Source organism: Engraulis encrasicolus, chromosome 1, assembly GCF_034702125.1.
Source record: "Engraulis encrasicolus isolate BLACKSEA-1 chromosome 1, IST_EnEncr_1.0, whole genome shotgun sequence".
Taxonomy (NCBI): domain Eukaryota; kingdom Metazoa; phylum Chordata; class Actinopteri; order Clupeiformes; family Engraulidae; genus Engraulis; species Engraulis encrasicolus.
Genome location: NC_085857.1, coordinates 57,507,808 through 57,534,291, shown reverse-complemented (window position 1 = coordinate 57,534,291; position 26,484 = coordinate 57,507,808). Strand labels below are relative to the sequence as shown.

Genomic DNA, 26,484 nt, shown 5'->3' with positions numbered 1-26,484 from the left:
TCATAAGTAGGTTCATTCTGATGGCTAGAAAATCATGCAGCTACTTTGACTTGAATTTGTGGACGAGGTGGCAACTCAACAAATGTCATACACCTACCATTGGAAAGGGCAGACACTGAGCTTTCCAATAGTTATATCATTCTCTGATAAACCAAAGAAATGTCTGTAGAAAAATTGACTAAAACACGTATTTCTATGTAATAAATGGGTGAAAAAGCTTAACCAATTGTATGGGTAATCAAACCTTTTTTCACCTGTGGCTGTTCAGTACTTTCCATTATTCCATTTCAAGCTATTCAAAAGATGTTTGCGACTTGAATTGCAAACAGATTACTGGAAAAATGAAGGTGACCCCAAACTTTTGAACGGTAGTAGATGTGTACCCACATGAAAAAATGTCAGTTTTGACAAAGTTTTGCCAGTATGGCTGCTACAAGAAGATATATTGACAAGGACCTACACTTTTTTTAATGATGAAACGGTTTGCACAAGGGGGTATCTGGTGGATACCGTCACTGTTTAAGGCTGTTTAACTTGAAATTAGGCCTATTCTCTGCAGTGCTTATATTACGTCTTCAATTGTCACTGTAGAACGAGGGGACTCCCTCCATCAGCGTGAGGTTCCAAATTGTGTTTAAAAGAATCGGCCGTTATTTTTGACAATGTTTTCTAAAAAATATTGTTTTTGCAATAATTCAGGTTTTTGATATATGTCAAATTATTGTATTAACGTTCTTAAAATGAGATTGAATGGTGTTTAACCTGCAAGTTACACTTTAAATGGGAGTAGGGCTGGGACGATTAATCGACTAATCGACTATAAAAATTTGTCAACAAGAATTTTCATAGTAGACTAATCGTTTCATTTAATTCAATGCTTTTTAACTTCATTGAAACCTAAAATTGCCCAGCACGTATAAATTGGACGTTGTTTTGGACCTTGAAGATTAAAGTGCTAGAGTACTTGAAAAATTAATCTTTTGACTAATTGACTATCAAAAAAAAAAGTTTATCCATTAATCGGGAGAAAAATAATCATTTAGGACAGCCCTAAATGGGAGATAGAAGCCATTCATTTTGAGATTTACAATTTTACACATTTGTAAATATGAACATTTAACATTTGACCATGAACAGTTCCTCATTGTTATTAAGCACATTGTAGTGACAGGTCATTGAGAATTCAGTATGATATTATAAAACAGCACTGTATGGCAGGATATTGGTGATGTGCAGTCGGCCGTTGGTGATGTAATAGAGCACTGTATGGGTACATTCCAATATGCAAACTCCCCTCCTCCATTGCCATCTTGCCTGCTTGTGGCCTTGTGATGACGTCACTGAAGACATACGTTTAATTCAATATCTTGCACTCACGCATAGATAGACAGAACTCACACACATATTTGACTATACAACACTTCTGAACCTCAAAAAGGCTCTTATCTGAACGTACTCATGCCTTAAAATTAACCATTTATGGACAAAAACAATTTTGAGAATGATCTCAACATCACATCCATGTTATAGAATAAAATAGAATAGGAGTTAATGCATTACGACTTAGTCCTTGGCATTGTGGCAACAGTCAATTTATAACATATGTCTTAACCCATCAAGACACAACATTATAAATTTGCTGTTACCAGAATGGCAATGACCAAGTCGTAATGCATTACTAAAGGCTAAAATCTCTTCAGTGATTATTACTGGGTTAAGATACTTAAATCTTAGTCATGGACCTATTATACCTGATGAGCGAGACGCAGCTGGAGAAGGACTCGGAGTCAGACCATCTGGAGGACTCACAGTTGAACCAGCGGGAGAAGGACTCACAGTCGGCCCAGCGGGAGAAGGACTCACAGTCGGGTCTATACCTGATGAGGGAGACGCAGCTGGAGAAGGACTCAGAGTCGGACCATCTGGAGAAGGACTCAGAGTCGGGTCTATAACTGATGAGGGAGACGCAGCTGGAGAAGGACTCAAAGTTGGACCAGAAGGAGAAGGACTCGGAGTCGGACGGAGAGTTGACGGGGAGGATGGATTTAAGGAGAACCCTGGAGTGTGTGTGAATGGATTTAAGGTGGACCCTGCAGTGTGTGTAGACGGATTTAAGGTGGACTTTGCAGATGGATTTATGGTGGACCCAGTCAGAGGAGTAAAGTTGGGACCAGCTGAGTGTGATGACGGATTCACGGTGGTCCCCGGAGTGTGTGTGAATGGATTGAAGGTGGACGCAGGAGTGTGTGTGGACGGATTTAAAATGGAACCAGTCAAAGGAGTCAAGCTGGGACCAATTGAGTGTGTGGATGGATTTAAGGTGGACCCTGCAGTGTGTGTGAATGGATTGAAGGTGGACCCTGCAGTGTGTGTAGATGGATTTAAGGTGGACCCTGCAGATGGATTCATGGTGGACCTAGTCAGAGGAGTAAAGTTGGGACCAGCTGAGTGTGATGACGGATTCATGATGGTCCCTGGAGTATGTGTGAATGGATTGAAGGTCGACCCTGGAATGTTTACGTTACACTGATCTGGTTGTTCTCCAGTATGGTTTCTCTGGTGGCGTTTTAGAGTACGCAAGTCTGCAAAGGCCTTTTCACATGAGGTGCACTGGTACGGCTTTTCTCCAGTGTGGACCAGCAGATGCCTCTTGAGTTGACAAGTGGTTGTAAAAGCCATTTCGCACATGCTGCACTTATGACGCTTCTCTACCATATGAATTTTCTGATGTTTTGAGGCATATTCATGTAGGAAGCTCTTTCCACATATCTTGCAATGATACGTTTTTTCTCCTGTATGGCGTCTCTGGTGCCTTGTCAATAAGTTTGCATGAGCAAAGACCTTTCCACATGTAGGGCACGCATGCTGAGTCCCCCCCGTATGGACGAGCTTGTGTTTACTAAGACAGCTAGAGTGAGTGAAGGCCTTTCCACAGATCCTACACTTAAATGGCTTTTCACCAGAATGAGTTTGTTGGTGTACGATGAGATAGTATCTTACAGAAAAAGTCTTCCCACATACAGAACATAGGTATGGTTTTTCCCCAGTATGAATTTTCTGATGCCTCTTTAAGTGATCTGAAGTTGTAAAGCCTTTTCCACATGTGGTGCACTGGTATGGTCTTTCAGCATTGAGGAGATGGCCTCTCTCTGTGTATCTTTGTTCCTCTTTTCCTTCATCCACAGGTTCCCCAGTTCTGTTTGGTGGTTTCCATCCTGCATCATCTCCTGTAACAACACAGAAAATAATCAGTAAATTACAAGCCAAAGCAACATACTAAAAAGGATAAAAGACGCTGCACTTGTATGGAGTGCCCCATATGGACACTTTTGAAAATGCATCGGTTTCGGTTTTAAAAATCTACTTTTAAAACTCAGGTTTTAAAAGATATCTCTTTTAGAGATGCTTTCTTATTCATCAACAAGACGTGTATATACTGTATGCTAACAGTTTAAAAAAAATCATATCACACTTAAAATATCCATATTTGTGTAAAAAACGCCTAAGTCTGTGCCCCTTTCGCACGGTTCATGGGGCCTGGAAAGTCCAAAATTTTGACGAGGATCTAATGGACAAATAAAAGCCATCTTCAGATTCACCTTTCCTTCCCCCATATCACACACTTTCAACCTGCACTAACTCAAAACATGCACATGCACACACACACACACACACACACACACACACACACACACACACACACACACACACGCATACACGCACACACGCACACTGCACTTTCTGCACTAAACCCAAACATTATGTCCATGTATGAGTACTGTCTATGTCTATACTGTCTATGTCCTTACCTAGATTAGTCTATGTCTGCATGGGAAAGCAAGAAATGTAATTTCAAATTCTTTGTATGACCAGTGCATGTAAAGAAATTGACAATAAAACCAACTTGACTTGACTTGACTTGACATATGCTGTACCTCATCAAATTAGTGATAGCCAATAGTCAGGGCTGTACATTGCGACCAATTGGTCGCATATTATGCCTAAATATTGGATTGTGCGAGAAAGAAAAATAAAACGGGTGCACGTGTGCGAGTATATACATCAACCTTTTCATTCGCATTTTGCTCCTGAGTTCGCGTGCCTAATTGCAAGAGCTGTGCATGGTTTTTTTTTCGATTCCCTAAATGCGGCCCTCTTCACATGAACTGCTTGTCTGAAAGAGTCAGTGGGAATGCACTACAAAAAGACAGTCAGTGTTACTTGAATTCCGCGTTGGCTAAGATATTGCACCATCTCTGCTCCCATAGCTCAGTAAAAAACAGAATCGCACAGAACCATCTACAGCAGGGCTATTCAATTCGTTTTTTTTTCAAGTGGGTCACATTTTAAAACCAAGAGGTGAAGGTGGGCCGCACATGTCAGCGGCCGCCGGTCACTAGGCCTGGGTGGTAATATAACTTTTTCTAGATTTTTAAAAGCTAGCTTTAATATTAACATTGAATGTTCAATTCTACAAGCAGGGCAGAGCTTCACAAAAAAGAATAATTTGTTGTCCATGTAATATCAAAACTACCACGGTGGCTGGTAGTAAGATCAAAAATGCACGCGACATAAATATTTAGTGTTTCATTTTCATTGTCGCCGAGTCTGTGTGACTACAAAACAACAGACACATCTAGTTTACTCCTTGTTTTGAAGCCAGGTACAGGTAGTGTGAGAATCCTGTCGCTGCCATGGTTCTCGTCAAATATGTGAGTTGCACGTTGTAGTCTATTACACAAAATCTACAATAACTTTTGATGCTTTCTGAAAATTAGTGGTCTTCTAACGGCAATCCAAATGTTTCAAATCCAGAGCACATGCCAATGTCTATGTGGTATAGTTCCTGTGGTCCACAATACACGGGTTGTACGCACAGACAACTTTGAATCCGCATTAATGAACACCATAGTGTGATAAATAGAGACTAGTAACTGGAGGAGAAAACAAAAAGGAGACAAAAGGGAGAAATTCTTGGTGCGCGTGTAGCTGTTGCATCTTTGAATGAGACAGCAAGTCTTGGTGATTTATCAAGAGTCACGGTATACAAGGTAATGTCTGCTTACCACCAAGAAAGATGAATCACATTAAACAGGATAAAGTGTGGATGCACTTTGTTAGGCCTGCACTTGTAAAGTTGATTTAAACTACCTCATTGTTCTTTTGTGCGCAGCTACGGAAAGCTACATTCTTTTGTTAAAATGAACAAATAGGAAACGACACCGGACAAGGATGTTAATAACTGCTTTTTCATTTGCTTTTATTAGGCTACTCTGCCTGTTACCGGAATATGTTATTCAGCTGTTCTAATTCTCAAAGAATGAATGCCTGTTAAATAAAATGTGCAATATGCTGACTGTCTTTCCTGTCATTATCCTACAGTTAGGTTCATGATTGATTCATAAACAGTCAGCACTGTCGGTGCATCTAAAGGAGGATGTGTGTTGCTGCTGCAGGCGGAGACGCATGCATCCCAAATTGTTGGTAACGCACGAGTACTCTAACTCGTTACTTTTATTTATAAGTGAGGTAGTAACGTAACGGACTACTTTTAATTGACAGTAACGTAGTAACGTAACTAACTACTTTCAAAAGTAACGATACCCAACACTGATCCTATGGGTAAAGGATAATTTTGATGTAACCGGCTTTCTCTAGTCCTATGCCTGTGTTATATTGGCTTGCATTTACACTAGGCCTGTAACGACTAACGATGCATCCAACTCACGATTCGATTCATATCTTTTTAAGTTTTTGACTCACTGTTCGATACACCCTGCTATTAAAAAATAAATAATAACAATTTTAAAAATCTTAATTAATATAATAATTTCAGTACTATATTGTAATGTATAATAATAATAACAATAACACCAATGATAATAATATCATATTAAAATTACATTATTGTAATATTCATTAATTATTAAGGTACCATTTTTGTGGGCTTCTTATAAATAGAAATACAGATTGGGACTGTAGCCCAAATCTAATATGGGAGAAATAGAATGCAATTGTGCATGAACATACGGGACAAACAAACAGCTATCTGCTTGTGTGTGCATATCCTGTAGTCATGTATACAGTATATCTGAAAGGGCCCTTTGCACTACGGACGACTTTCAGCAGCTTTACATTAAACTGGGGCAGCAACGCTTCCTCCCTCCGTGTCTGACGTTTCATCCATGACCCCAAAATATCCCCTCACGAGTGACTTCCAGTTTTCTTTGCATGACTGTCAAAGCCGATAACTTTTCTTGACTGTAACACTCCCGCAAAGTGAAAAGGGGAATCAGAAGTGTAAATGAAATGCATTCCGCTTCTAAAATTAGCAGTACACAGTCCACACAGGCTAGAGAAATTTAGCTGAGGTACATCAAGGCCAGAAGGGAAAAAAGCGTCCCATCTCCGCGACAATTGTCATCCTCTCTTTGCACTTGCTAGAGACAAAATAAAAGGCTCGCTCCATTGAGTGTAGGCTCATCATCTACATCCATACACAAAATGAAATATTGCTGCACGTTTTCAAAGGCTTTGATATTCATATCAATTTCCAATTGTTGAAAATGTTGCTCGTCAATGTCTAGAAACCCCTATGCATGAGAAATGCGGTGTTATGAATACGAATACTTTATTATCCACAAAGTGGAAATGTGTCTTCATTCAAAAGTTGCATTCATTTGAGTGAAGTGGTGAGCCAATAATGACATGCAGTTAGCTCTTGATCAAATTGTTGATGTGGTGGCCATGCTGTAGTCTGCTAATGGGGAGCACCTCAAACAATTTTAAATATCAAGCCTATCTTTACGTGCCTGTACCGAAACAATGACTATGTAATAGTATACAGTATCCCATGTAGTCCATCTTTCAAATTGGAAATTTCAGACAATATTGTGGGCTAATAATTATGTATTACTTAAGCATACACACTTACATTACTTAAGCATTATTTAACTATTTAAAATCAAAATGAAACTGAATTATTAGAAAGTCAAATTGGTCTCTACACTATGTACAAGAAGCAAAAAAAATTGTCACTCGAAATGAACAGGCAACAAGCAGACACCTTGAAACCTTGAGACACTGGGCCTTTCTCAAAACCTAGTGCAGTGTCCTTCCAAGTGTATCAGCCTAATTAGTCACGCCCAGTGATTGGATACTCTTTGGTAGGGCTGCACAATTAATCGAAAATAATCGAAAATCGTGATAAATTGATTAAATCGAAGTCGAAATTTTAATCGTGGCAATAGTGATCTACTTTTGAGAGCGTCCTTGAAGCCAGAACATACTGACAGGCTGGTGTTTCTGGACAGAAATCTATCCACCTACGTTTCATGCTATTGCCTTTACATAATTAAAATTCATTTTGCTCACCCCGTATATAGTTCATTCTTGGTTATGTTTCATCTTGTTATAGTTTTCAAAAAATTCTGCAAAAAATAAATAATCGTGATGAACTCATTGAGTGCCATGGACTCGAAACCGCACCTTTTCAGAATGTGTGGCACAGTGCCAAAGACTTCATATCGAGTTAATTGCGTTTTTTTATGGGGCCGGTGCCTAAAATTAGAAAAAAAATTAGAGTTGTAATCACAAGGGAACTCAAATTGTGGATGGTGTGTGAGCAGTGTCTGTGGGGATATGTGATCTTTTAACCTTGTCTCAAAAAAAGAAACTAGTCTACTTCTTTGATATCTTGTTTAAAACACTTTTCATTGGAAACGGTTAGGCCTAGGCTACATAGGGGAGCTGACTAATGATAGGCCTACATTGCTAGCACACTGATAACTAGCCTAATCAAGAAATGTCTGACACATGATAAAAAAATACACACAACAAATACTAATATGCTGACAGGAGGGTTCAATCAGCTAACACTGGTGCAGCAGAGTGTGTGTGTTCCACTGTGCAAAGTGCATCTGTTTCGTAGTAGGACTACTATTCCAACGCACCGATCATTCGCCCAACAGTATAGCTTGACCTTCACGCATGATGTCAGCCTCAAACTAGAGGGCAGTATTTGTTTCTTTCTTTGTTTTCGTGATGGTAGAATGTGTGCAAAGAAGACGCGTTGTGTATATAAAGGAATGATAGCTAGCAGCAGGAGCGCGTCCCCCCAGCCTACCCGACGCACTCGTGAACATTCAGCAGGTGAGGTGAGCTAAAGTTTGGTTGGATTGCTGATGCATGTTCCTTTCCCCACACGTGCTAGTTCAGTCAGTTCATTTTCTGATTCTTTTACTAGTTCTAGTACTAACATGAAGCAATGATCATTTTACAGACGTATCTGGGCGGTCTGAGACACCCACTCCTTGTGACAGAGCTGCGAATACAGGTAAGACATTGCTGTGCTTTTGTGCGCCAATAAATGTAATTGCAGTACAATGCATCGGCTATAACACCAGTGGTGTAGTCTACGTAGAACGCAGGTATACGCCGTATACCCACTTCTTAATTTTGGTAATTTCCGTATACCCACTTCTAATGTACCGTATACCCACTTCTAATGTTCAGTATACCCACTTAAAAATAATTTTCAATATTTAGAATATCCGTTTCATCAACGGCCACTTCTCATGGAAGCATTGTAATTTAACAACACAGCGATATATTAGACTTTATTAATTCGGAGATTGCGTCAATCATTCGACGGTAGGTATTTCCAGATATGAACGCCTTTCAGTTGACCACTGGGCTGCTGTCACAGCGGCGCCATATTTAACCGGTATCATAATTATATGGCCAGCACCAATCAGTTCCAGGCTATACGCACAATATCCTGTAGGTGGTGGTAGCATAAATGCAAAATGTAATGATGCAGGTCAAAGATGGCGGCGCCCGGGGTTAGGCTATGCCGAAAGGCTGAATAGTTACAATTCAGGTGTCCATTTAACTATGGTTTCATTGCGACCTACCAATCAGACGCGGATATTCTGCCTTTCATCCATCAAAACAAAAATCTAGCATGGCGCGTGTATCGGTAGTTGCTAAAGGTTGCTAAATTGTAAACTCGAGGCATCTACGAAATGTCCTTGTACATCTGGAGTGACTCATGTTCTCACCATTTGGATCGGATTATACAACTATCATCTCAACATCCGTGGGTTCGCGTTTGCAGGGTAGACTTTCCAGGGCTGTGACAGGTAGGCTAAGGTGTTTAATAACATTATGACTTACCCCCTCGTCTAACTTTCACGAACATTCAAGTTTAGTTCAAGCTTAAATATTAAGTGTTCTGCCCAATTGTTAATGATTTTAATTTTCATTTATGACATAAATGGGCATGTCGAAGACACACAACCTGTTTCATGATGTGATGGTGTTCTGCTACTTTAAAACAATCACTCTGTTAGGCCTTGCTTTATGACCGATGAGTACAAAGATCAGGGGTGGATTGGGAAGAATTTCTCCACCGGGCCAATTTTGCCAAAGCTGGCCCCATACCAAAAACATTTAAATAAATATATAAATAAATATAGCCAAGGCTACACTGTATATTGTCACATGTGTGTGCCCTTGAAAGGTTCTATATATTGTGCATTCTTTTTTCAATCACTTTTTGTACTAATGTATTATTACAATTTTTATTAGCCTACATTATTATGTTCAATTCTGGTTGAAATTTGCATTATCAAACTGTAACCTTTCACACTATTTATAACATAATCATTTTTATAGTGACTTCCAATTTGGATCAGTAATTGTTTCCCAAGTTCACGACCTTTACTTCACAGAAGGTACAAACGTCAGATTTGCACAACAAAACTTTGTTGGATTTTTTATCCAACCAATTCAGGTGAATGTAAACACCAGTGGGTAAGCCATCATTCGTGACCAGGATCAGTTCCGAAATCTGACCACTAGATGGCAGTATACACTAGGGAAATACTCCAGGAATCTATTGACATCCAAGAGCAGGTATAGGCCTATGCATTATACTGTATTATATTATTTTATATTATATTATGTATTGTATTGTATTCTATTATATTATATTATATTTATATTTATATTATAAGCACTGTCACATTTTACTCAAGGTGCTTAATCTAAAAAGTAAAATGAATGACGAAGAACTGTTATAGATAGATAGAATAGATTTTACTAGGGCATTAGGGCATGACTATTGAACATCTTTCCGATGGAGAGTTGGAAATTGAGATATTGAGATGCAATACATTTTCGTACCATATAGCCTCTTTGCTCAAGTGCCTTGTACAACAACTGTAATACATGGACGCAAACATTTTTGTCACTTAGATTGGTCGCGAGGGGGTGGCGTCCCGAGCCCTAGCTTGGTAACCACCGAGCCTATGTCTGGCCGAATATACAGTATACCCACTTCTAAACAGTAGACTACACCACTGATTATAACAGTGTATAACACCGTTTTGCTACTGCGGAATTAGCCGTCGATCATCAGTTACCTTGGATAAAAAATACTGCTGAGCACAATGTAATGAAATCCCCACATTGTAGCGCTATCAGCTCACATTTACGCACCAACTTTGGTTTGATGTAATGGATTGCTATTGCTGGCAGGTTCCATACTTTCCAGATCATATTTTTAGCCTCATTGATTCATAGCCTACTTCACGTAGCATCTTTTGAATTTACTTGTTTTGATAACGTTGGTGTCCTGTGCAGCATCTTTTGAATGCCATTGTTTTTTATGACGTGTTGCCAGAGTGTGACTTTTCATTATTTCACGTAGCATCTTTTGAATTTACTTGTTTTGATAATGCTTTCCTATGTTTAGTGTCAGCTTGCATCCCTGCCTCCTGTCCCTGCATTTCAGCATCTTTTGAATTTCATTGTTTTGATAACATTCACTGCTCTAGAGTTATTGCAGCCCGTCCTGTTCCTGCACCAGCATCTTTTGAATTTGTTTTCACAACTGCTACAGACTATACTAAGCAATTGTAACTCATGTACTGTGTGTCTGTAATAGGTGGTGGGGGTGGTGGTTCTTCAAGCAGAGCTCCCATCCCTAGGCCAAATCACCACATCTACCAAATCAAAAACTAAAGGTATGTAATTTTAAATAAATATGTGCATCATACCACCACAATAAATACGATTTTCACGACAATTGTGTAATCCATTTATGTAATTTACAGGTCGTACAAATTTCTTGGACCAGTTCAGCATTCTACGCATGAAGGGTTTGTCCGCCCCATTCATGTTGGAGTTGTAGGCTACCACACACTCCGGCTTGAGCTGCTCAACCTTGTTCCTCTGCCACACCTCAACTCTCTGCATCTTGTCTTGGTGGCAGGTTGAGATCATCTTCACCATCCTTTTGTCCTGCCAAGCAGTAACCATCACCCTGTCATTGTGCAGCATAATTTTCCCCCCAACCTCCAAGTAATACTTGGTCGCCTCCCTGATGACCCTGGGCTCCCCCCTATTCACTCTCAGTGTGCCACAGCTTTGCATATTCAATGCATTTGTCCTTTACAGAGCCCGGCACCCAAGAAAGTGCAAACCTCTCTTGGAGTTCACACGCAGGATCGTGAGGTCCTGGACAGTGAAGAAGAGGGTGGAAGAGCATGGGAAAGGGGAGCAGATGCAGGAGGAGGGTGTTGTTGGGGATGTTGAAGCTGGGGACTTGGATGCAGGCAGGCATGCACCAAGAGCACCGTATAATAATGACCCAGAGAGCAGGCTAGATAGGGACCTAGCCAAATACGTACTTGTACAGCTGCCGGGGGGGAAGAGAAGGAAGTGTAGAGTCTATATGAAAAGGGGCCAGAGGAGGGACTCGAGATGGATCTGTAAGGCCTGTACTGTTCCCTTGCATCCAGGGCAGTGTTACACAGACTACCACACTAGGAGGAAGTATGTGTAGGGGTGGGTGATGAACACACACACACAGCTGCTAAGTGTTCTTCTTTTTAGTGTTTACATGCAGTATGTGCCTGCTTTGCTGTAGGGACACGTGCACAAACACACACATACACACAAAACTAGAAGCACTACTGTACATAAATGACTGCTGAAAAACGTTAAATGTTGCCTTTGAAATGTTTACATGTTTTCTATGAATTTATGCCTTTAGCAGAGGAATCTTCGAAATGTGGGTGTAATAGCCTAATAAATGTTTATTTTTTATTCATAAAAAATGTTGTCAGTGTTATTTTTGGTTCATTAAATGAAGCCCTGAGACGAAGAACCATACATGTCCACATTTTCACATTTTGAACATAGGCCTATGTTTTTTTAATTTGCAGTTGGAACATTAATTTTTTTATTTAGATTTTTCTTGAAGTCAGAAAGCAAAAGCTTCTTAATTACAATAATATAAGATTTTTTAATGTCAATGTTAAAGATCAAATGTTACCAGGTATTTACAATTCTGGACATTTACAAAAAAAAATTGGACTTGTATGGTTCTTCGTCTCATGGACTCTTATAATGGGATGACTTTTCAAAGTGTTTGAGATGCAAACTGAAGCAAAAATATCCAATCACTGGGGGGGACTAATTAGGGGATACACTTGGAAGGACACTGCACTAGGTTTTGAGAAAGACCCACTGTGTGAGGAAAGCCCCTCCTCTTCTCTCTCTGTCAAAGAGCTTGGGGTTATTAGGCTTGTTCGTGACGAAGCAGTGCTGCTTTTCTAACCACAATGCATTAAACTGACAAAGTGTGCATGCTCGCTGCTTAGCAAAAGCAGCACTGCTTCGTCACGATCGAGCCTATTGTCCGACCCACAGACATCTAAACTAAGCGACCTTGGGTTCCTTGAAAGGCGCTATATAAAACCAAGTTATTATTATTATTATTAGTATTAAACTCTTCTCCCCCTCATCTGCAGCCGTTAGGCCTATTGAAGGTGTTAGAGATTGAAAACTAATCGACTGGCTGTTGATAGCAATTAAAACTTGAAAAATAATACTGCTGACTTGAACAACGTTAATGCTGACGTCGCGTGCGCAACTTTCATGTCAATAATGACACGCATCAGGGCAATGCCATGGGGCTCAGGGAAATTCCAACATGTTGACGCAGTTATGAAAAGTGAGTGAATATAGACGTGGGATGCACTGAAGTTAAAAGCAAGTATTAAAGGAACAGTCCACCATTTTTTGATTTTCGCATATTTGGGTCAAAGACGTCCAAAAAGGATTTGTCATTCAGTGTAACAGAAACCTTCTGCTGATTGTAACTGTAAGAAACATGACTCTTTTTATTATACTTTTTTCCAGTGAATTCATGAAAGCCTCGGCTGTGCATTCACTTGAAACAATTTAAAAATCATGTTTTTTTACAGTTACAGTCAACAGAAGGTATCCGTTACACTGAATGACAGTTCCTTTTTGGACGTCTTTGACCCATTTGCAGTATTTCCAAACATAATTCATGAATGTGCAGTTTTTTCAGTACTTAGATTTATTGGATCAGAATTAACAGCATAGCTTAGCATAATCATTGGAAGTGGATGGGGGCATTAGCATCAAGCCAAAAGTGATCACAGGACAGGATTAAATAGCTGTTTTGCAATCTGGTGAGTTTTACATAAATTTTAAAGGGGTCCTATTATGCTTTTTCATGTCCACTACCCATTTATTGGGTTACACAGCATCTGTTGTATGTAAAAGCTTGGTGAAAGCTGCATTTCACAAATTGGCCTCTTGGGGGAGAATTTCTCTGCCGCATGAACGCTATTTCTCAACTGTCAGAGAACGCGTGGTTGGGTTTTCAACATTCTATAGCTTTTGTTTCCTGTACGGGTCTACGTCATGCTGTACCTAACATTGCTGCTTATGGGATGGAGTGTTGACGATGTCACAGACCATTTACATTTGCAGAGACAGTAGACCTAATGCGCATTTGTTCATCGCAGCCACATAGCCTATCTGAATTTGACAGTATTGTGATGAGATGTAGGCCTATCCTATTTGTGAATACACCACTCAGTGTACAAAAATAGTGTACAAGAATAGGCCTAGTGTAGGATTTCGCCATCCACAAGTTTATTCCATTACGCATGCTTTTTTTGTATTCATAAATCGGCTCCGTCAAATAGGCTACAGCATCGGTCTAGACTGTAGGCTACACTCACCTGTGGCCCAAGTTATATATATATATATATATATTTGTTTCATTGTGGTATTAAAGCTGCATTTTACATTGATAAAATACCGGTTGGTAGGCCTATGGCTAACGGGTCAGAAACAGTTGAATGAGGAAGGTCGAAAACAGGCAGAACGCGTTAACGCAGTTGCGCACTGAGAATCCAAAACACTTCCAAGTGGGTGAAAGACTCGACTCTCTCCTTTCTCTCTCTATTCGCTTCAGGGCCGTTTTGCATATGCTGTTGGCAAGACTAACTTTTGTTTGTTAAGATGTGAAACCCCTACACTTGTATTGCCTCTTGAAGCATAACATTAATTAGAAGACGTGCGCTGATTTTATCCAAATAGGTAGCCTATATCACGACATGACCAGCAGCCGTTTGCATCAGCAATGTTGGCAACGCTTAGTTAGTAGCCTATAGGCTATGCATAGGCTACAATTCAGTAATTAAAATGCAACGCAGTTTTGTTCCTCATATCTGCAACAGTAACGTGGATATTGGCTTGACTTCGTTTAAAAAAGGGTCGCGTCGTCGGGCGGCATGCAATTAATGAAACTGAAACTGAGACGGATATTGTTAAAAAAAAAAAACTCCTGTCCTGTCGATAAATGCGAACAGAAAAACCACGAAACAGAGATAGCCCTAGGCGTTATTATAAGTCCCAGTATGAAACCAATCCATCGAGGACAGCCCATTGCGCAACCAGTCCACCGGGCGCGTAATTTCTGCCGGGGACTGAATAGAAATGCAGTTACTAAAATGAATCCATGCACCTGAAAATAGGCCTACTAGGTCTGAAATGTATTTTTATGAAGCATAGCCTATCGCCATTGTGCATTAGGCCTACAGACAACGAGCAAACAAGAACTAGGCCTAATCTTTAAAAGCCAACAGCAGCAACGCCGGCACTCAGTATTCAGTCTGGCTTGCAAATAGACCACAGGACGCATTTCAACACGGAGTTCATATCACAGATAGGGTGTCACGATATCACTGAAAGACGTTGAATTGATAGGTTTGAGTCCGACAAGTCGTGCCGCTTGTCTTATACTGGGTGCACTCTTTCAATTTCGGATTGCGTCTTTGACAGCCAGACATAGTTTAAGGGGCTGCCGCGGGAGCGAAGAAAAGAAATATCCACAACTTCGCTGAATAAATATAATTTGAACTGTGTACAGCAATTGCAGATGATAAGCTTCTTGGATAGCCCATTTTGTGAAGGTTAACTTGCCATTAACAAGGAAAGGTGATCTGATTTCAATCCTCCCCCGAGAATATGCTTTGTGTCTCCACATTTCCACCTGTCAACAGCAGATCTAACGACCAGCGCGACACTTGGCTTGGCTGATAACTTCAACTTTAGGCCTGTATGCAAGGCTAGACAGCGGGTTAACCAATCAGGCCCCTTCTATTGCGTTAATAATGTTTAAGATAAAGATGACTTCGGCGCAGGATATCAGAAATAAACAAGACAGCGCAGGTGGCTTAGTTTTTTTTAAATATGGCCACAATATCGCGTTATTACGCATCATATGCAATGCGTATTATTTCATGAAACCTCAAATCGGACGTAATAGCCTGTACCCAGCACTTTTCAAACCTTTCTCAGATATATGGTAGCCTAATTGTCCCAAGCGATTTTGAAATCAAACGGACCCAAGCACGGAAGACTCGCATTGGGTAGGGATGGGCTTCCTTCAGCAAATAACACAGCAAGGCGCTCAAAAGTAATGGTTAATAACATAACGTGGGACTTATGATGCGTCCTTTTCAGATTAATTGTGAACATTGGGTGGACTATTTGGCTTTCAACTTTAGACATAGGCTACAGAGTTGGATTCCAGGTCAAAAGCAGCTGTGCTGCTGACGTAATATTAGTAATAGAATGCTTGATGAAACGCTCCATGCCGCGCCGAGATTTCAGAATGTTGACTGTCTAAAATTCTGCACTTCCATGCGTTTCAAACAGGCGGCGTAGGGTACATGTACACAATGATAAAATTAATGGACATGAAAACACGTGGTCATTGGAAATTAACTCCACTAACCACAGTAAAGCAAAATATTAACAATGAAAGTTATTCTAAATAGCATAATAGGGCCCCTTTAAAGTACTTTATGAGTACATTTGATGATGCTTTGTTTGCCTCCATAGACGCTTAATACGCTTAATTTGGTACGGTTAAACTAGGCAATGGAAACACATAGAAGAAAATGATATGCACATGCATGAATAATGCTTGGAAAGATGCATTCTTGAAAAAGTTTAAACTTAACCTGGCCTTCTACCTCTGCCTACCTTGCACTATGTACTGTATTATGTCTTATTGCACTTTTCAATGTTTATTGTATGCATAATCCCCTGGTTATTTATGGCCCCTCTTGTTTTCTTGTCTTTGTCTTAACTATATGTATTTGTGGTGTTAAATGTACGAGCATACCAAAGACATTCCTAGCAACTGTATGTTATACTGTTGATTTGGCTATAATAAACTTGAACTTGAACTTAAATCCCCCGAAAGTCATACTCTGACCAGCCGTCTCACCTGAATGAGTGCGTTGATGCCTTGTGAGATGGTATAGTCTAACAAAAGTTTTTCCACACGCGGTACAAATATATGGCCTTTCTCCAGTATGCGTTTTCAGGTGACCTTTCAGCTCACTTTTGCCTGCATAGGCCTTTCCACATGTGGAGCACTGATATGGTTTTACTCCAGTGTGGACTCTCTCATGTCTCTCCAAGCCGCTTCGATCTGCAAAGGCCTTCGAGCATGTGGAGCAACTATATCGTTTTTCAAGTTTTTCTCCAGTGTGGACTCGCTGGTGTCTATTAAGACGATATGTGGTTGCAAAGGTCACTCCACACGTGCTGCACAGATATGGCTTTTCTCCTGTATGAGTTCTCTGATGCCTTTTCAAGTCTTGAAAAGTTATAAAGCCCATTCCACAGGTAGTACACACATGATCCTTTTCCCCAGTATGGATTTTCTTGTGTAAACTTAGAGAGGTGGTAGTGGCAAAGGCTTTACCACAGATCATACACCGGTAAGGTTTTTCTCCAGAGTGAATCCTATTGTGTCTCTTAAGGTCACGTCTGTCTGCAAAGGCCTTTCCACATGTAGAGCACTTATAAGGCTTTTCTCCAGAATGGACCCTGTTGTGCACTTTAAGATCACCTTTGTCTGTAAAACACTTTCCACATATAGTACACTGGTAAGGCCTTTCTCCAGTGTGGACTCGATTGTGTATTATAAGAGTTTGTTTATGTCCAAAGGCTTTTCCACATGTGGTGCATTGATAAGGTTTTTCACCAGTATGAGCTGCCTGATGCATCTTCATCTTGTGTTCACCAGCAAAGGCCTCTCCACATACTGGACAAATGTGTTTTTTCTTAGTGTGAACTTTCTTGTGTGAATTTAAAGAGCTGCTCCGTGCAAAGGCTTTTCCACAAGTCGTACACTGGTATGGTTTTTCCCCAGTGTGAACCCTGTTGTGTCTTTTAAGAACACGTCTGTCTGAAAAGGACTTTTCACATATAGCACACTGGTAAGGCTTTTCTCCAGTGTGAACTCGTTGGTGTACTGTAAGACGTCGATTATCTGCAAAAGCTTTCCCACATGTGGTACAGAGATATGGATTTTCTGAATGGGCTCGTTGGTGTTCTACGAGATCGGCGTCTTGAGTAAAACTCTTTCCACATGTGCTGCATTGGTGGGGATTGTCTGGTGTTGTCTGATGTTTTGTTGTAGAAGTCGTCTTCCCTTTTCGTTTGGCCACAGGTTTGTTTGGTGGTTTCCATTCTGAATTCTCCCCTGCAACGAGATACAAAGCCATTACTAAAACAACACAAATATTAATAAATGTTTTCGTTTCCTTTGTCTTTTTTTCTCAATAATCCATACAATAATTATGCAGCAATTTAGAATGTCGTGTGGTACACCTCATGATCTGCAGATATCCGTGAGTGACCCGCAAATCAAGTTGGGGTCCTGTTTTTAGTTTTTACTCTATATTGCAGGTTTGGGTGAAGCAGGTTTGATCTCCTGGGTCTGTCACTTACAAAGCCATGAGAAAGTTTGGGCACCCTTTTGGAAAATCATTACATCGGTTTAGTTTTATCATATGTTTAACTGTAGGGAAAGAGAAACATTTCAGCAATGGAATAATTTTAATAGGTGTTACAGACACAATTTTATTTAAACAAAAATATGCGTAAATATGGGCACCCCAAAGAAGGTATACCATTAATATGAAGTAATTAGTTAATATGGCATTGTAAACTCAGAGGTAGTGTTTCCGCTAGGGATTTCAACAGATCATCCCAATATGGTTAAACTTTACATACTACACCAACGCCACGGATGTCCACGGGCCACCCTGCGCAGCACTATTTACAACTCATATTTTGCTTTGCTCTATGTAGGATTGTGGCTCATTAAAACTGTGCTGCCTATTGCCAAATTTGATCTTTTGAAGAATGTTTACTTAGTAAATAAACTCAGGGTTTCCCCCAGGATTTTCTTGAAGGCACAGTGGCAGGACCTCGCCAACCAAGGAGACCCCCTGGGGGCCCGGGCCCCAGGTTGGGAACTATTGATGTATCACACTAATGTGTTAGGCTATAATAGTCTTACAGTTGATCTGGCTGCTGCCTAGGACCCAAACTCTCTCCTTAATAATGTAACCAGAGATGCAAAGACCGTGCCACCCCTTCTGTAAAAACATTTTTTCCCCTAGGAGTGTAACCATATCACAGTTTCCTGAACATAACTGTATTCACACCTACAAAAACACACTAATAGCCTACTGCAGTAGGCCTAATAATAATGCAGTCATATGCTACTGCACTGAAACAGCAGGTTTCTTTATATTGCAGTAGGCCTACAACAGTTTTAAGGAGGCCTACAAATGATGCTTAATGAAACAAAAAGGCACAAAATAAGATATGAATGAAAAATATGAATGGATAGGCTATTTGGATATTTAACATAGGCTAGCCTAAGCAAAATCACACCATAGCCAGTTATTTTCAGCCTACATTTAAATGTTGCATGTTGACTGTGAAAATGTAGTATATCTCTCATATTTCAGTGTTTTCCATGGTAGATGTTCAGCCCAAAATCCCAATTCAATACTGAAGCCTACTGTACAGTCCCTGTTGCCGCAACGCTTCAAGGGTTAATTGAAAACGCATTTTGGATAACAGCGAGAGGGAAGCCGAAAGTCAAAAACTTTACTAGACCGCTGGAAGGATGTGCAAGGATACCGTCATGATAAGGAAATAATAGGATTTTTTGAATGACACGTGTCATGTAGCAGAAGCTAACAGAATTAAGCAGGACAGTCGGGACGAGAGAACACGTTTTACTGAACGGTTATTTTCAAAGATGATGAAGCATATGGACATCATTTTGTCATATCAAGACCCACATACATACAGTATTATGTCATTTAACGTAGCCTAAACGTTGAGGCAGCACACTGATTTTTTCTTTCTTTAAACTTAGACCGCAATGTGTCGTTTGTTGCGGTTCTCCCCTTTTGTCACGTTACGTGCGCTAAGAAACCTCATCCAAGTCTGATCGAGAGAACTGTTAACCATGCGTGGCCACTTCAGATAGTTCCAAATGTCGAAGTTGTTATAAGCTATATATAATAATAATAATATATATATAATATATATAATAAGTAAGGGATAACGCTCGGCGAGAAGGTCGCTACCGTGGAATAGCAGCACGACAGAGAGAATCTTTAGACCCCGACGCAGAGCGTATTATATGGATATACTTAAATGATTCACACATGGCGGGGACATTTCTTTAGGCCTATTTAATGTTAAGTTTATTATAGTTTTTCATGTCAAAAGATTGTTGCTGCGCAAAACAAAACAGTGCCATTGTGGAACACCGCTAGGCAACAGCTAGGTAGCCAGGACAACAGGTGTTGTCTATCACAGCAGCTGATTAGAGTCTTGTTGAAAAGTCGCTTTAGCAGTGAAAAGTCTTGTTGCCATTGACAGCGGTCTGATATAGACCAACCCGTCCGTTATCGAAAAATAACAGACGTGCGAACGTTGGGGAGCCCCATTGAAATGAATGGAGCATTCGACCGATGACGTCACACCATATAATAATAATAATATATAATATGGCCCTTGGAGGAATTTTAAGTGGCCCCTCGAATGCAAAATGTTCCCCACCCCTGCTTCTTGTACCTCCCACACCTGCGTCATTAGCACCTCCCTTTGCTTATGGCCTTGTCATGTGAGGCAAGACATCCATCTCTCTAACAATGATCTTTTTCCCATTTGTTAAGCACTTTGAGTTACATGCCTTGTATGACACAGTGCTATACAAATACAATTATTATAAATTATTATTATCACTGATGATAGAATTGTCAATTCAATATCTCACAAAAGCAGAATTCAAGGGTCATCTCTCATTTGCAAGGGGACTGTTGAATGGGGAAAAGACCCCCAAAAGTTGCTCTGCTTGGGCTGACAGCAGGCAAACTTAATTATTTTCTCCACGAAAGTGGGCCGTCAGCAAAGCATGAGGCCAAAAGGATATTGGAATGGGCCCTTCAGGTGGAGGACGAGAGTTGGTTGGTGAAACAAACTTTATCTTCACCGCTGTGTATTCCTGATTTTGAGCCGATTCTCCAGCTTTTGTATACCTGTACAAGCTTCCCACTCTGTCAGACATAAAATTCCATGCCCTTTCAATGATTTTCCCATGACCTTAAAAAAGAATTTCCTCTCGTAAAACCAAATGCCTAAATTAATAATAATAATAATAATAATAATAATAATAATAATAATCATAATCATAATCATAATGATAATATCTAGATGCACTCAGAGTGCAGACCTCCACCAAGGAAACTGCATGATAGAACATTTGACTGTTAAACATTATTTTGTTTTATGTCTTTCTGAGGCTGCCTAACTGATTATGTGTGTAGGCATCGTCTCAGTTGGATATTATTAAGGAACAATGTCATTACAACTTGTCTATTGTCGTGTTGTGGTGTTGTAGGTCTATCTATGACCATTAGGCCTAGGCAACCAAGGGTATTTATTTCAGTTCACTATTTTCACAAGGAATTGCATGTTCTATTTGGCTTTGTTTTGTTTTGTGTAACTTTACAATTTACCCAGCCCTAAATGTTTTTTAAGCCTTATAGTAGAGCGGCTACAAGGCCAATTTGGCATGAATCGTGCAAATTATGATACAAGCATGAAACTTGGCAGGTATGTGCTTAAGACCAATACAACCAAATCTACCTGATTGGCCACTTGAAATGGCGGCCATTTTCCAAGATGGCCGCCAAAAAGGGCTCCAGAAATGGATTTATTGCATAGAATTGACCTAGAAATTTATGATAAAAGCATGAAAATCAACATATATGTGTTTAAGACATATACGATCAAATCTACCTGATTGGCCACTTGAAATGGCGGCCATTTTCCAAGATGGCTGCCAAAAAAGACCCTAGAAATGGATTTATTGCATAGAATTGACCTAGAAAATTATGATACAAGCATGAAATTCAACATGTATGTGCTTAAGATCAATACGATCAAATCTACCAGATTGGCCACTTGAAATGGTGGCCATTTTCCAAGATGGCCGCCAAAAGGACCCCAGACATTGATTTATTGCATTGAATTGACCTAGCAAATTATGATACAAGCATGAAAGCACATGTATGTGCTTAAGACCAGTGCAATCAAATTTACCCAATTAGTCACTTGAAATGGAGGCCATTTTCTAAGATGGCTGCCAAAAAACTAAAAGACCCTAGAAAACGATTTATTGCACAGAATTGTCCAAGCAATATATGATGAAATTCGGCTTGTATGTGATTAAGACCAATAGGCCTACAATCAAGTCTACTTTATTTGCTAATTAAAATGCTGGCCATTTTCCAAGATGGCGGCCAAAAAGACCCTAGAAATTTGCAAATTTCATATGTGCAAATTCCAAATTTGGTGGAAATAATTGTTCACTCTCCTTAAATATGTTAGAATGATGATGAAGTGATACAGATATTAAAAATGTTCTGCAATGACACATAAGCCACTCACAGTATGACACACAAATAGCATGGTGATGACATGCTAATGCCAGTTCTTAATTTAATATCAATGGAGGCAGTGCCCCCCCCCCACACACACACACACACACACACACACACACCCCGAAGGTTATGAGATGCTAATAATACGATGACACTGCGGTAATAATATGTCAATAACGGCAATTCGTGGTTCTCTCGATATTGCTGTTAAACAAAAGGTACACCAGAAACAAGCATTGTCATGAATTTAGTTTATTTGCTCTGGACTTGACATTGACATGTTTGATTTAGCTATCACATAATGGCTTTGGCTTGTCAGCCTGGAACATTCAAAGATAAGAGCCTCCTCCCAGAGGCTGTGGAACATTCTGTGGAACGCAACTTCTCTAGTCAGTTGCGCCCTCTACCCGAGGGTGAGAAGGCTGATCGTGTCAAGGCCACCTGGATCCTCGCCTCTCCTAATAGGACGCATTACACGTGTCTCCTTTGGGTCGGTCACCCCTTACTGTGCGTGTCTCATTCGTTCAGCAGGAGCGCGAGTGTCAATTGTGCTGCCTGGAGTGCTGTCCCTGGGTAGGGCGACCGTGGTTAGCTAGACCATACTTCTCCAATGAAGTATCTCAGGCCCCTGCTCGACCAGGATGCATGATCGAGGGGAAGTGTATCTTTGATGTCCCCCTTGGACTTTGGGAACCATAGTGTGTGCCCTCAATCGGGTATCTATCGGGGCTGGCTTGGCCAGCTCGCTGTGGTGGTGGTTGCTACTAGGTTCTCCGTCCGCAACTTGGACCTACGGCCCTGCTGGAGAATGGTCTTTTCTGCCAGCACGGTTGCACCTGCGGATGTTGTCTACTGAACATGCTGGAAATGCCCCCTTGTGCCAAGGCCTGGTTTGCCATTGGGGAATACCACTCGGTATTGAGGGCCTCGCTACACCTCTGTGGGCTCCACCTGCACATCGGTTACACCCAGACGGGTGGTTTCCGTGCCCTGGGTTCCCTCCACTGCGTGCTCTCCGTGGTATTGGATGTCCGGACGCTGCCTTTGTGCGCCTGGTGCCTAGCCTCTCTTCTTTGGGTTCGGAACGAAGACCCTGGGCCCTTGGGCGGCTGTTGCGTCTTGGGCTGCGCATTGGGTGAGCATGACGTTTATCACTGCTGATGGACGCTGCCTCTTCGCCTTCAACAGCTCTGGGCATTGCGCATTCTAGGTAAAGTCAACTCAATCTGGAGTTTTTCAATACCCATAGTGGGATGTCGAGTGTTTCGACAAAAAGAGAACTATAGGTTACCGAGGGTATCTCTGGTTCTCTGAGGGAGATGAACGAGACATCTTACTAGATTGCTACACTCACCCACAAGCTCAAAGGTTAGTTGCCTCAGATTGAAGCTCTGAGCCCAGCGCACCTGGGCTTTGTCCCCGAGGGGGCGGGATCCCCAGCTGTGCAGCTCATAGGCCTGACGGTATGGTTGAAAGCAAGTTTTGGCAAATGGTCGCGGGCGTTACCCATAGTGAGATGTCTGGGTTACCCTCGGTAGCCTAGTTGTGTGCCTTTTTGCTTGATTGTGTTTCCTTCTATGATGAAATCATTGGAAATTCAAACAGTGAATGTTAAAGGGACAGTTTGGTCAATTTCAACATACAGTTGTATTGCTCACGCTACCCTTGACTTGTCAGTACCTGGTGATGCCACATTTTTCGGCTCAGCCCTTTCCGAGATATGAGCAATTCTAATGGGGGCAGCGTTTGTTTACATTTTTAAAAAAATGAAACATAGGCCAACTCCAAATATTTTCCCAAAAGGTACTGCTGTTTGCTAGTTGTCTGCTGATGTTTTATAACCTTTTGGATGTTTTTGGGAATAAATAAAAATGTTTTTTTGAAATGTAAACAAAGAGCTGCCCCCATTACAATGACCAGGATCTCGGAAACGGCTGAAGAAGAAGAAAAAAAAATCTCAGGCACTTACAAGTCCAGGGTAGTGTGATCATTACAATTGCNTGTTGAAATTGNCCAAACTGTCCCTTTAACATTGATTTGGGCTACATCTGCTAGATGAATTGCAATTAATGAAGTTCTAGTGTCTTCTTTGATGGCCATCTTTATAAATGGCTACCATACATTTTCAAGTTGCAAATGAGTGGATTTGATTATAGGCCTATTGCTCTTAACCCCTTAAGGTGCAGGTTTATAAATTCATTGTTACCAGTATGGTAATGACCAAGTCGTTATGCATTACTAAAGGGCTTGTGTTGTGTCATAGTATTGTATTGCTATGGTAGTTACATTTCAATGTCTATTACAGCGTGCCTCAGGAGGTACGGCGCGCATTAAGGGGCTACGCACAAACACACAAAATTACATACTTGTATCATCATTTTTTTTGCTCACCTCTGGGCTAAATTCAGCCTTTTTGTGGCCATATTATAAAATGGCTTCCATTTCAAGTGGCGAGTCAGGAAGATTTGATTGTATTGTTTTTTTTTTGCACATTCATGCCAAAATTGATGCTTGTATAATAACTTGCTTGATCAATCCTGTGCAACAAATCCATTTCTATGGTATTTTTTGGCGGCCATCTTGGAAAATCGCTGTCATTTAAACTGGAAAATTACTTAAAATGTATTGTGTTGGTCTTAAGCACATAACTGCCACATTTCTTGGTTGTGCTTGTATCATAATTTCCTTTCTCAATTCTGTGCAACAAATCCATTTTTAGAGTTTTTCATGGTGGCCATTTTGGAAAATGGCCACCATTGCAAATGGCAAATCAGACAGATTTGATCGTATTGGTCTTAAGCACATACATGTTGAATTTCATGCTTGTATCATACTTTTCTAGGTCAATTTTATGCAATAAATCACTTTCTGGGGTCTCTTTTGGCGGCCATCTTGGAAAATGGCCACCATTTCAAGTGGCCAATCAGGTAGATTTGACCGTATTGGTCTTAAGCACATACATGTTGAATTTCATGCCTGTATCATCATTTTCTAGGTCAATTCTATGCAATAAATCTATTTCTGGGGTCCTTTTTGGCGGCCATCTTAGAAAATGGCCGCCATTTGAAGTGGCCAATCAGGTAGATTTGATCGTATTGGTCTTGAGCACATATATGTTGAATTTCATACTTGTATCATAATTTTCAAGGTCAATTACATGCAATAAATCAATTTCTGGTGTCTTTTTTAGCAGCCATCTTGGAAAATGGCCACCATTTCAAGTGGCCAATCAGGTAGATCTGATCATATTGTTCTTGAGCACATACATGTTGAATTTCATGCTTGTATCATACATTTCTAGGTCAATTCTATGCAATAAATCCATTTCTGGGGTCTTTTTTGGCGGCCATCTTGGAAAATGGCCGCCATTTCAAGTGGCCAATCGGGTAGATTTGATCGTATGGGTCTTGAGCACATACTTGCTGAATTTCACGCTTGTATCATAATTTGCACGATTTTTCCTGTAGCCGCTCTACTATTATGGTCGGAAGCTGCGAGCCTGCTGCTTACGGTTCAGAGAACTTTCCTCGTAGCAACACACCTCGATGGTGGTTGCAAAAATTGAAGGGGAGGGTTACTGCATTTAGTCGGGAAACTGCAAAATAGGCCTACTAATGGTTATTGAAGTTGCGAGTCTGCTGCTTACCCGTCAGAGAACTTTCGCTGTCATCCTGCATCTCTTCTCCCTTCACGCCCATCTCCCACGAGCCCTCTGAAACGTCCGAACTGCTGGACACTGATGAAGGCGGGTGAAAATCTTCATCTTCCTCATCTTCCTCTGTTTCTGATCCTGTCGGAGAGTCATTCTCGTATCGACAGTCCTCATTTGCCTCCAGTTTAACCTCTACGGTCGCCGATTGACTTGGTCCAAATTCACTTTTACAAACCAGAGATTCCTTGGACTCCGGGGGAAAGTCTGCATGCTTCCCTGCATCATGACAACCCTCCGCATTTTCTAGCGCGCTATCCATAACACTGCAAGAAGCATGTAATTATTTCATTTTTATTCCATCCCTGTAATTCCAAGATGATAGGCCTATACGATTCCGCTTGAGACATTCACTGCGGTAACATGCGAGACTCAATTCTGTTTGTTTGGCATCTCTCTAAATGCAGGAGGTAACCAGAATGCGTGAAGTCAGCAGCACTTGCAACTCTTTAGATATGTCACTTGGGATTCATATTTCAAAATAAAAGACCTTTAGCGGGAGTGCAATGTTTTTATTTGTTTTCCGTTTTGCTGGATTTTCACACAGCCCTTTAAGAACAGCCTTGCCACTCAGGGGTATTCAAGTAGCCTAAACGTCAACAAAGG

General features: G+C 40.7%; 1 protein-coding gene across 1 annotated transcript in view; it reads right to left on the bottom strand.

The window, feature by feature from the left end:
• The window catches only part of LOC134455493 (zinc finger protein 850-like), a 34,250-nt gene extending 7,972 nt beyond the window's left edge, over positions 1–26,278 (bottom strand). Inside the window, exons 1-3 of the mRNA XM_063206582.1 lie at positions 25,816–26,278; positions 16,631–17,896; positions 1,752–3,227 (exon numbers count right to left, since the gene is read on the bottom strand). Coding sequence (XP_063062652.1) covers positions 1,752–3,227; positions 16,631–17,896; positions 25,816–26,140 — 3,067 coding nt within the window. The 5' untranslated portion in view covers positions 26,141–26,278. The remainder of the gene's footprint in view (positions 1–1,751; positions 3,228–16,630; positions 17,897–25,815) is intronic.
• Between the last annotated feature and the right edge of the window lie 206 nt (positions 26,279–26,484).